Source organism: Triturus cristatus, chromosome 11 (genome assembly GCF_964204655.1).
Source record: "Triturus cristatus chromosome 11, aTriCri1.1, whole genome shotgun sequence".
NCBI lineage: Eukaryota > Metazoa > Chordata > Amphibia > Caudata > Salamandridae > Triturus > Triturus cristatus.
In genome coordinates this window covers 1150109648-1150122467 of record NC_140594.1, presented here as the reverse complement: position 1 = coordinate 1150122467, position 12820 = coordinate 1150109648, and the positions used below count along the sequence as shown (strand labels likewise).

The window sequence follows — 12820 nt, the reverse complement described above, 5'->3', positions numbered from 1 at the left end:
GTATTGGTATCTTTCATAGATTCACATGCACCCACCCTCCTCCCCGTAGAGTCAGTTCTCTATTTTTGGACGTTTACTTCCCACTTGTGCTAGGAAAATCTGAGGAGAACTGGCTCTGCTGAGAGGGTTCTTGAAAGGTGCTGGTGTCTGATTGGTTCTTACCAAAATTCTTGGTTCTTTTGCATAATGAGGTAGATATGCTGCTAAGATATAGGTTTTAGGCCTTTTCTTTGGGCCTACTACTACTACTAACATTTTTGGCACTACTTCTTTATTTACCGGGGACTCCCGCCTCGGCGACGGGGAATGATTCAGGCATGTGAATCTATGAAAGATACCAATACTGGATAACTGTAGTTACAGGTAAGTAACTTGTTTTCTTCTTGCCCTTCATTACCAGGCTCCCCACACAAGGACGGGCACTGGGATGTGCAGTCTACCCAGAGAAGAATTGAACCGTTATCCTGTGGTTTTTGCTTTGGAAGAAAATGCAGAATTTATTCCGCATCAGTATAACAATGCATTTTCAGTTCTGACTCCCTCGCTTTCAACATACACCACCTGCCATTAGTGTTAATTCTCAGACACTATTGAACAATATACTACTAGTGAAAAATATTCTTTCAGTCTCTAGCGCTCTAACCCCACTTGATTTACTTGAGTAACAGCTATGGCATACCAGGCGATTGATAAACTTCCATTCTTAAGCAATATTTGTAAATAAATTAGGCTGTTTCAATATTTTTTTCAAACCAATAAAAAATCTGATCATTTTATTAACTTAAATGGTACAAACGCCCTCTTAGAGAGAAAAAATTGAAAGATAATAGAAGAGAGATCTATAAGACTAAATAAATGAAAGAGTTAATAAATGAGAGACAATAGAAGCCAGAGGGTTACAAATTAAATATACAGCAATTATAACTGTTGGTGTGAAAGGTCTTACTATGTTGCCAATAGCAGAATTTCCGATGGTAATGCCTCATGTGGCTTTGCCATCAGTAATCCTTGTTCTGACTGCCCATCCACCACTAAGTTGCCTGGTTATCATGCCATCACAGTGCTCTATTTATGGTGAGGCAACCATTGCTGACTTTGCAAGCAAAATATGGTGGTCCGAGATAGGGAACACAGTCAGTGGGCAAGAAACGAACCAAGAAAACGAAGTGCTTTCCGGTTAATCACTTTATTGTTTATCCAAAACATATTTCTGCTATGGTAGTTTGTTCTAGAAGAATTAAAGTTTAAGTTTGGCCCCAAAAAACAGGCAGCCCTTGAACCATCTGCTCTACCTACAATGCATTCATTGTACTGTTGGATGCATTGTAGTCAGTGTGATCCTGCCAGTCAGGTGGGTATCTCATGCACAAGAGGATGTCTTCTGCCAGAAGAGAGAAAACCATAGACTCCGCTGGTCTTGGTGGCTAGCGGTCTAGCTGCTAATGTCTATATGACCTCCTAAATCATTGAGTTTGACAATGCAGCCATCAATGAGCAAGGAGCCTATGACAAAAGGGATATGACCCCTGTTTACTGTTCTACCAAATTATTCCACTAATTTATCGCTGAATGGCAGAGAATTAATATGACCAACTAGATGTCTTGTAATGAGTTTTCCAGAAGCCTAGAAAAAAATGTGTCCGCACCAATGATTGTTTAGAGAGATCTGTATATCAAATGAGGACTGACACCTTGGTTTACATAAGTGCGTTACTAGCAAATTATGAAAAAGTGGTGAAACTGCTATTCAACCACCCTACTTTTAATTAGACAAGACATCAATAATCCTATTGAGGTTTTCACACTGGTGTTGCTATGCAGTCCTCCAACGTGTCCAAAACAAAATATCGATCTATGGTGGCAGATCAGCCTCATGATCTGGTGTGGGTAGTCTGCTAGTCGTTATGGTTGGAGTACTTCCATGCCACTCCACCATGAAAATAGTGGCTGTTCACAGAAACAAAGTGTGCATAAAATGCTAGGACAGTGCACCAGCCTATGAGATAGAGAGTACATATATGGGCACCCACAATTTTCCCTTATTTTAGACCTGTTTTTCTAGTCTCCCTATTTGGTGATAAGGATTTTACCATCCAACACAGAATTTGATGGAATTTCCACCAGAGTTTTGCAACCAAATGTGACTCCTTCCATTACTGATACATCTACTCTGGTGGAGAAACCGCCATCGCCCAGAGGTGGACACTAACAATAGCATTTTGGTGTTGTAAACAAACCCACTGCAATGATAGAAGGACAGTTCAATAGGAAAACTTAAAATATGCTCTGATATATGATGTGCGGGATAAATGGTGGGGTCCACCATACTTTTTTGTTCCTGGACGTTTCAGTGAATGCTGAGGTGTACGTATAAACACCTAATCTTATGTGATGGTTATTTTCAATAGCTGCAGGGCCATCCTGGTGTGGATAAAATAGATCACTTGTTTTCATGTTTACGTTTGAATGCTGATGCATGTTGCACGTATGAAATACCACATGTTTGGAGCTAGACAACCTCTGCTTAAAGTATGTGAAGCCGAGGAAAAAAATGTGATTGAATATAGTGTACGCAGGGAACAAGGTACACCAAAAACATGTCATTTTTTGAAAATGATTTTTGTCACAAATTGATTTATCTTTTCTTTGTACTTCACAGGTTCGTGAACTTGTTGCAAATCTGACAATGAAAATAACATTTAACAAGAATACTAACTACAGCCGTAAGAGGTGGGTGCACGCAGGTCTGAACTAGATGCATATCCAGAGAACAGAGCACATTGCAGACCAGGACTTGTGAGCACATCAACAGACCTCAGTGCATTCACTGAGTTGTGTCTGAGTCCAGACACTTAGGCATAGATTTGTCAACACTTTGTGCTGGAACAAAGTCACCAAATGTGACACAAACCATTCCAAAGTGTTGATTTGTTATTTACGTTTCAGTGAAAAACATGATTTGCTCTTGAAAGTTGCTTAAATTTAACTATTGTAAACGTCCTATTTTGCACTGCTTCAAGGGGGTGTCCCATGTGTGGCACTAGGGTCTGCACCACTACCGATGGCTTTTGAATCTATCTACTAACATTTGTAGAGAGGGCTTTGCTCCTTAAAGCAGGCATATAAACCTTGTGTGTGCTGCACTGTACAGCACATACACAGAGTGGTAAAAGCTGTAATGTATAACCAAGCACATCATTTGTACTGTAAATATGTGGACATGGCACCAGCCAGCCTAATTAAGCATCAGCACTTGGGAAGAGGGCAGCACTGCCACATCTTAGTAGATCTGGTGCTGTCTTGATCTCTTCTTTTTAAGCAGAGCAGCGTAACAATATTGGTTACTGTGCTAAATGAAATATTAGTAAATCGGCTTCTTAGTTTTGGTAACTCAGGAAGGTCTGATTAGGATTTCAGCTTCAGCCATCACCTGAAGAGTAAAATGTACTTTCTCAGGGGCTCTCCATTAATAATCAAAAGCACTGAATAGTCCCGCCCATGTGTTCAGGAAGGCCAAGACTAGGATATAATTTGTTTGAAACATTTTGAAGTCTGTAAAAGTTATATTTAAAAATGGTTAAAAAAATCATAATAAAAATCTAGGAAAAGGTTCCGAGAGCGGAATCATTTTTCCTTAGAAATATCCTTCATAAACCTTTTTTAAAAAAAAGAAAAAGAAATGGAGACTAAGGAATGGGGCAACGTAGACATATAGGCTGCAGTGCACTAGTTATTAAAAAAAACTGACACTGCACCTTTTAAGGCTCACAGCCCTCCAATGTCCCGTCATGCCCAGCAGGTATCAGTTACCTCAGTTCCTGCTTCTGGCTCCTAGAGGATTTTGGCCTACTGAACCCTGCCTTTTTTAGGCTTTTCCTCTAAATAAATCTACTTCAGTATTTCTCTGACTTTTTCTGACAGAAAAATTATTTTTGAAAGCAAATACAATACCATCTTTGATGCCACATGTTCTTCCTGTGGCAGAAAAAAAGCAAAATGAGATCCTCAGGTTCTGTTCATTCTCTGCCTTTCTGATACTCACATTCCTGACAAATGTCAAGATGTTTTCCAGGCATAGCCTGAAAGACAGGGAGAAGATTCGCCTTCATGGAACACAAGAGCGCTAAAAACAGCAAGAGGCACTTTCTGAAGGTGGGACTTCATGTGAGCATGGAGAGGGTAAGCCCTCTACCACAGCCCTTTGAGGACTCCAATAGAGGGAGATCCAAAAAAAGGGAAAAATCCAGGAAAACAACATAATTCCGATTCGACATGAAGGTCAGCAACGTTGAGAAATGGCAAAGTACCAACATGCTCACCGTCGAGAGCTGAGTCGACGTCGAAGAGGCAGCGACAGTCGACGTCAAGATGCAGAAAATCGATGTCGAACGATTCGATAATGCTGAGACATTCAAGACATTTGATGTTGAGAAGCCATTTGACATCAAGGCATAGAAAACACTTGACGTTGAGAAGTCATTCGATGTTGAGACAATCCAGATCTTCTGACTGGGTCAGGAAAGTGAGAGCAAGAAGGTTGCCATCAACCTCTGACTCAGAATATGCAAGGAAATGCTCACCATCACCAACAGTAGTTATTCCAGACTCTTCTCCACATTCTTCTCCTTCCCAGCAATCAGCTCCTTCAGAGCCTACACATAGTACTTCACCTCCGCCTCTGCCGCAAGCTGAGGCACCTTTGGAAGTTCCTTCCACAGTGCATCCTCCAGTTTCTCCACTAAGATCTAGATCCCGTACCATGTCACGGTCAAGAACAACTTCACAACATCGCAGTCACTGTTCTACGCACTCTTTGTCGAGGCTCTTGTCTAGATGCAGACACAGACACCGTCCCAGGTTCCAGATTGAGGTTAAGATCCATATTCATATTATTCAAAAGCATCTTCTGACATCAGATGTTATTCACCAACTTTGACTGGCTCTCCTCAGGTAAGAGGTTACCAATTGATGACATAAACACTTTCCAGGAAGCACTCGTACGAGGCGCTACCAAATGTAACATTCTGCTGCCCTCTCCATCAACATCAACTTCAGTGATTTTTTAAACCCTTCACCATGTTCCTCCCCAAGACCATTCCTGCCTCTGGTTCCAGAATTGCTAGAACGGGCTATGGAGCTTTTTCTCACAATAGCTTCAGCTAAAGCACCTCCATCTAGACATCAGAAAAAAGCAGAACCTGTATTGTATCGTATATTTTATTAGTTTGATCTTATGCTAATGAAGCAATGCAAACCATACATCTCATAACACACCAATAAAAAGATAATGTTCTAAACAAATTCATAAAATAAGCAATAAAGCAATTCGTATTCACAAACCACTGAATACCTCTGGTTTAAGACTTGTTAACTAGAGACGGTATAAAAAAAGTATTCACATAACACATGAAAAGGTCATTACAGTACAGAACCCAGCCCCGATATCAGGTGAATAGCTACTTAAACAACACAGACAAAGGCCCAAGAATGCTGGGTATATACTATACAGGCAGATTTGGCAATAAGGAAGAATGACTTAAAAAACAGATTGTGCAATCCAGAAAAAGGGTGCAAAACTGTTTTAAAAAATTCACATTCGTAGATTATAAAAGAAATCACGAAAAGAAGAGATGACATAGCAACAAATTATGCAATACAGGCAAAATGTGCAAGACTGCATAAAAATTCACACTCATAGATTTAAAAAATATATACATACCCACGATCAACACTGTTGTGCAAAGAGCAAATAACATTATTTTGTAAGAGAAAAGGTCAGCTTTTCAGATACAGCAGACAGGAATTTTGCCAAAGCCCAGCATAAAGATATATTATTACAATGCAGGATTATCCTCATTTGATCACTGATGCAACAAACCTACAGCTCTCTAAAAAATGTCAATAACAGGCAGTGCCTTATTTTAGCGAATGAAGTATAGAAAACAATAATGTGTGAAAGTGATAGTGCATCAAGCTTACGAAAAGAGCAAGAATCCTCATCCTGCCCCACCTGATTAATTCCTGCCCATCTGATAAAAGCAGTGACCTGACCCAGCAGGACATTTAGGGCTAAATTAAACTGCTATGATCTGCCTCCAATAGATGCTGCAAATTAATTCTCTAATGGACATCAGCAAAGATGCTATGTAGTGAGCATTCTTTTCTTAAGCATTTAATGTATGTTTTTGTTGGTGCCCCAACATGTTTTAGGGTAAATGTCAGGCAGGGATTTCAGGGAAGCCTCAATAACCTGTAAGGTATTTACCCATTGTTCTTTATGCTTCCCTTGTAAGTGGAGTTTCATGAGATGTCTCAAGGAGACTTCTTCAGATTTTAAAATCTGGCTGAGAACATCAGGCTTTTTGGGGGGTGTCCAGGCCAACCTCATGGACATGCCCTTTGATGGGACTCGTCTCCTCAGAGAGAAGACAGACTTGTGCCAGAGTGCTTCATGGACTAGCGTGCTATGGCCAAGTCCTTGGGCCTCTCAGTGACAACTCACACCTTGTCTGGCTTTCACCCCGTTCGTGGCTATGGATAGGGCTTTCAACCACGCCAGCCATCGCTCAGCCACTCTCCTGCGCAAGCTTTCCAAGTTGGGTGAGAACGTGGACGCAGTGCATTATGATCAAGTGGGAATGGTAGCCAGATTTCATCTGCCACCAACTTTTCGGGAGCTGCAGCCTCAAAGCCTTCCTTGTTTGGTTCTGAAAGACCATGGGTGCCCAGTTGGAAGGGGAATCCAGCATCATCTCCTCTACTGGCAGTTCATAACAGCAGACACATAGGTCTTGTAGATAATTTGGAGGAGTTACTCCCTCCCATTCCAATCTTTCCCTCCCCTTTACTGCCATCTCACAGACGGCTGCACATGATCATCTTCTCTTGCTCCAAAAGTTACAGCTCTCCTGGCCACAGGAACTATAGAAAAGGGTCTGATATCAGAAGTAGGCAGTGGTTGTTTTTCCCGCTACTTTCTGATAACCAAAATAAACTATTCTCGACCTCCAAACTGTCAATCTCTTCCTCATAAAGGAGAAATTCACGGTGCTCACTTTGGCTCAGGTCTTGTCTGCATTAGAGCAAGGGGACTGGCAGGTATCCTTGGACTTACAGGAGGCATATTTTCAAATCCCCATTCTGCCTGCCCACAGGCGTTACTTGCGTTCAAGGTAGACCACGAGCACTTTCAGTTCACTGTGTTCCCCTTTGCCCTTACCAGTGCCCCTTGGGTGTTCACCAAGGTGATGGCGATGGTAGCATCTCACCTGCACAGGTTGGGGGTTTCAGTCTTCTCCAACCTCGATGACTGGCTGTTGAAGGCGGCCTTGCACCAGATTGTCGTTTCCCACTTCCAGACTATGGCAGACCTCCTGCATACGCGGGGTTTACTATAAGCGCGCCAAAGTCATACCTGAATTCTTCTCAGATGCTCCCTTTCATCTGAGCTGTTCTGAACACAGTGCAGTTTCGGTCTTATCTTCCCGGGCCCTGGATATTCAGGTTATGATACCAATGTTTCAGCCTATTTCCTGGATTTCGGTGAGAAAGACTCTGAGGCTGCTGTGCCTCATGGCCGCCTGAATCCTGTTGGTAAATCATGCCAGATGGCATATGCAGGCTCTGCGGTGGGACCTGAAGCTCAAGTGGGCGCCGCATCAGGGAAATCTCTCGAACATGGCCCATATCTTGGAGGGAACTATGAAGGACCTGCAGTGGTGGCTAAGGAACCATTATTGGGTCAGAGGCAGACCCCTCTCCATTCCCTAACTAGATCTCACAGTAGTCACAGATGCATCCCTCCTGGGATGGGACAGCCAACAAGGAGAAATGGTGATCAGAGGTCTCTGGCAGAATCCCGGTTCCACATCAACCTATTGGAGCTCCGGGCGATCCAACTAGCACTAAAAGCATTTCTTCCCTCGGTCAAACTGAAGTTGGTGCAAGTGTTCACAGACAACACCACCACCATGTGGTACTGCAACATGCAGGGCGGAGTGGGGCCATGGACCCTTGGTCACGAGGCCCTGCATCTGTGACATTTGCTGGAACAGCCGGGCATAAGGCTAGTGGTTCAACACCTGGTAGATTCTCTGATCGCCAGAGCAGACAAACTCACCCGTCGATGCCTAGTGGATCACAAATGGTGTCTCACTATAGGTAGCACAAGGTCCTTTCAGCAGTTAAGAGAGCCTTGGTTAGATCTGTTCGCCTCCGAAGAGAATATGCAATGTCAGCAGTTCTGCGCATTGGAGTTTCTAAGGTGGGTATTACTCACGGCACCGCTTTTCGCCGCGAGTGGAGCTTAGACCTCCTGTACACATTTTCGCTCATATCACTTCTGCCCAGAGTTCTCAAGAAGATCAGGAATGGCCAAGCCCAAGTCATTCTTGTGGCTCTGGACTGGGCACGGAGAGTTTGGTGTCCCGAGCTTCTGAAAATTAGCATTGATCCTCTAGTCAGGCTGCCCCTTCAGGAGGATCTTCTGTCACAACAGCAGGAGAGGGACCTCCACCTGAACCTGTCAACTCTCTGTCTCCTTGCGTGGAGATTGAGTGGCAACAGTTGATAGCTTTTGACCTTCCTCCCAAAGTTTGCACAGTTGTCTTGGCTGCCAGACGGCCCTCCACCAAAATGGCATTCGCCTGTCACTGTCAAAATTTGTAAAATATTGTAAAGAAAAGTCTATTGACCTTCTTTCTGCGTCTCTTTCTGATATTTGTCTCTTTATTCTTACCCTTGCCCAGCAGGTCTCTGCTCTGGGCACTCTCAAGGGTCATCTTTCTGCTATGTCCACTTTCCTGTGGCTGCTTGACCAACCCTCTTTATTCAAGTCCCCAATTGTAAATAGGTTCCTGAAAGGACTTTTACATATGTTTCCTCCTGCGCCCTTCATTATGCCTAAGTGGGATCTGAACTTGGTTCTCACTTACCTCATTTGTGCTCCATTTGAGCTGCTATATAATTGTCCTCTCAGGTTGTTTACTATAAAAACAGAATTTCTGGTGACAATATTATCTGCCTGGAGGGTGAGTGAGCATCCAAGCCGCACAATCTCATGATATTCCCGGATAAGGTGGTGCTTTTTACCCAAGCCTCTTTCTAAGGAAGAGGAGCATCTCCATCTTCTGGACCCAAAAAGTACGTTGTCGTTCTACCTTAACCGCAGAATAAGAGTTCCAGGTGTACCAACAACTCTTCGTGGGCTATGCGAGAGCTAATAAAGATCAAGCAGTACAGAAACAAACCATTTTGCACTGGGTCATTATCTGTTTTAGGATCTGCCACACCCTGGCTAACAAGCAGCCTCCTGAGGGCTTACGAGCTCATTCCACCAGGTGGAAGACTGCAACCATGGCATTGCCAGTCCTGGACACCTGTCAAGCAGCAACGTGGGCTAACCACCACTGCATGGACAGCCAGGCCCACAGGGAAGGGCATTTCCCCCGTTCGGTCCTGCAGGACATTTTAGTCTAGTAATTTGTCTGCAGCCCACTGCCAGGATGTATAGCTTGTGTATCTATTCAAAGGTATGGCATCCTAAGCTAGAAGTCTCTATCATGTGAACAAGGTACTTACCTTCGGTAACACATTATCTGGTAGAGACGATTTCTAGCTTCAGATTCCTTACAAACCCTCCATGCCTCCCCGTTCTGCGGACTAATACATCGGGCTAAGATTGCCACCTTTTCATGGACCTAGTTTGGACACACTAGTCAGTTCACTTCATGGCTCTGCTTCTGGCGTGGAAAGCGTGAAAAGTAGCTGATGTCCGCACTCCTGGGTGATGCATATATAGGTGACTGCGACGTCACATCTGGCGTCGCCGCCGCATGGAACCGAATGGAGCCACTTGATGGTGCACAGAGGTACTGCTCACACAAAACTTTCCAGATCTAGTATGACGCCTGGGAAATTCAAAGGTAAGTAATCTGCAGCTAGATATTGTCTCTACCAGATAATGCATTACAGAAGGTAAGTAACTTGTTCAACAACACTCATCCAATCTTCTAATAGACCCAACAAATGCCTTGCATAAATTTTACTTGTGATAGCCAATTGGGTAATCATATGATAATTAGATGGCAATGCCCTTTTGAAACAAAGGTACCCTAATGCTCCCTTTCCAGGTTTCCAGCAAGTTTTGCCTCTCCAATTATTTCTCTAAACAGTGGTAACAGGGTCTGTGCCCCGAGTTGGGGGTTAGGTTTAATAATGTTAGAGGGAATGCCACCTGGCCCTTGCACCCTTGCACTTTTCAAACCTTTAATCACTGCTTCAATACCACTAACTGTGGAAAGCGGGATGCTCTCTTCCTCCCCTTAACCTGCAAAACCACCTGTGGCATACTTGAGGCACCACAGCATCATATTTGACTTTATACAAGTCTCCAATGTAAGTAACCCAAGTTTCTTCAGGAATTGAAACTGCTGAGCAGGACCCATTGTTTCTGTGGGCAGATATTCCTCCTGATTCAGTGACAGTCCTAGCTGCAAGGAGAGTCCATTCAACTAACCCTTCAGTAAGGGTCCCACCAGACAAAGAAAGCAGAAAACTAGACTTGGTGGGATGCAAAGTATGCAGAACAGCAGCCACCCATATGAATTCTGTGAGCGTTTCTGCCCTCCTCGTCAGATATGACAGTTCTTATGGGATTCCCTACAACAATTTGTGGATGATGTTCCAAGAGACTGCAGGGAATACTTCATAGGAATTGTGAACAAGGGCATGATGGCATCTCATCAGATAATCAGCGATGCTGCCATATCCCCCTTGCTAGCAGCTCATAGCTATTGCCATGGTTTAGCTCTCAGGAGATATTACCTTGGCTTAGTTTGACAGCTCTGAATGAAGAAGCTCAATCAAGAATTTTAAGTCTCCCTTCCTCTGGCGCCACTTTATTTGAGAGACATACAAATGAAATGGCTCTTATGAAAACAGAAATGGAAACCCTGAAAGCAGTTTGTTTGGATAAACGTAAGGAGCGGAGAAAACATCCTTACATGCCATATGAGAGGCATAATTACCCTCAGAGGGTTCAAACTCCTCAGTGGCTTCAACGATACCAGCAACAAGAGCAGCATCAAAGATGCCAACCAAAAGGAAAGGGTAGTCGCCAAAAGGCTCAAGCAGGGAAACGGCCTAAAGGCCCTAAACATTGAGCCTAAAAGAGTGGAGTTCTCTGACAAAAGATGCTTGGGTTTTGAATATTGTTCAAAATGGTTACTTTCTCAAGGTTTCCAGTCCTCCATCAAACTTCCACCTAAATCATCCAATCAACATCTAGAGTTGCTGCAATCAGAGGCTAACATCCTTTTGCTAAATCATGCAGTGGAACCTGTACCCTTCCATCAAAGAGTTCAAGGAATTTACTCCTTTTACTTTTTGGGGAAAAAGAAAGGTACAAAGAACTAAATCTGATAACCGCAGATTCCTAAACCCCCGGGAAACGGAGGATAAGGGGACAACACGTGGGGCCGCACCACCCGCAGAGAGCCCACGCCCCCGACAGGCCGGAACACGACCCTCGGGGACAAACTGCGACACTAACCAACAGGTGAGGGGCGCTCTTGCGACCTGGGAGAAGATCGAAGTCGGCGAGCGAAGCCGCGGGTCTGAGAACCCTCCGCAGAGGCCGGGCGAGATGGCGATGCTGACCTGGACACACGAGCCGAAAGAAGTTTCATCCGGCGCTCCCGCGGGGACTTCTGCTTCATCTGCTGGCACGCCTCACAATCAGTGGAGTTGTGGTGCTCCCCCAAACACCACATACTGATGGGGTGAGGATCCGTCACCGACATGAGGCGGCCACACTACGAACAAGTTTTAAAGCCCGAAGGCATTCGCACACTGTTCCCACACACGCAGCAATAGCATAAGGGAAAAAGCCTAAATAGGCCCAGAGCACAAACCGGATCCACGTTGCACGCAGAAAAGGAAAAAACTGACGTAGGCGCGCCTGGGCGGGACTTATGTGACCTCGCTGACGTCACGTGCGCGGACGACACCTGGGCGGAGGCACGTGATGCCATCTCCCCAGTGCGCGGGGATGCTGGGCAAAAAGGTTTTCCGGGACCAGTCTCACACCTGGGGATAACTCTGTGTGAAGGGATCTGCGGCTAGAATCGTCTCTACCAGATACATCGTTACGGAAGGTAAGTAACTTGTACTTCAGACCCATATTAGATCTGAAAATCGCAAAACAAAGGAAACATAGAGAAAAATGCAGAATTCTAGCATTCAAGAAATTTACCCTCAAATCCATGTGGCTTTCAGAGACATTTTTGCTGATTAGATTCACCTGCACCGTATGGTCCCGGAGCCTGAAAGTGGAACAAGCAAGGGGCAAGAAGCTAAGGCGGTGGTGACTGCACGTGTGCCCTTCGACGATGCCCGTAACGAGGCGTCTCTGTGCCGCGGGCCGAAGCCAATTCGCATCCGGCCAAGTTTTAAGGTTGCTTCCCGTCCCAGACACTGGGGTCTGGACCGGAGCAGCAGGAATGTGGAGCACAAAGTCCTTGGGGTAGCCTCCTGCATGCTGCCAGCCATACCTGCCTGCTGCCTGCCTGTCTACCTGCCTTATTTCAGCAGCCCACACTCCCCTGTCTGGTCTGGAGGAGTGAGGGGGACCAGCTGCGATAAGAGACAAGCACCTGACAAGCTCCTGAGGTTCGAAGACAGGAACAAGGCCAGGAAGAGAGGCTGCAGGCGGAGCGAGGTGCTATGAGAGAGGAGTAATGAGCAAGATAAAAAGCGTCAAAAAGCGGAATCAATAACAATCAGCTCATTGCCGGAGCACGGGATCCTGAGCATGGTGAGT

General features: G+C 44.8%; 1 protein-coding gene across 1 annotated transcript in view; it reads left to right on the top strand.

Annotated features, from left to right (window-relative positions):
• LOC146788619 (uncharacterized) overlaps positions 1–12820 on the top strand; it is a 1185638-nt gene that overhangs the window by 1087577 nt on the left and 85241 nt on the right. The window contains exon 62 of the mRNA XM_085635786.1: positions 2660–2730. Coding sequence (XP_085491912.1) covers positions 2660–2730 — 71 coding nt within the window. The remainder of the gene's footprint in view (positions 1–2659; positions 2731–12820) is intronic.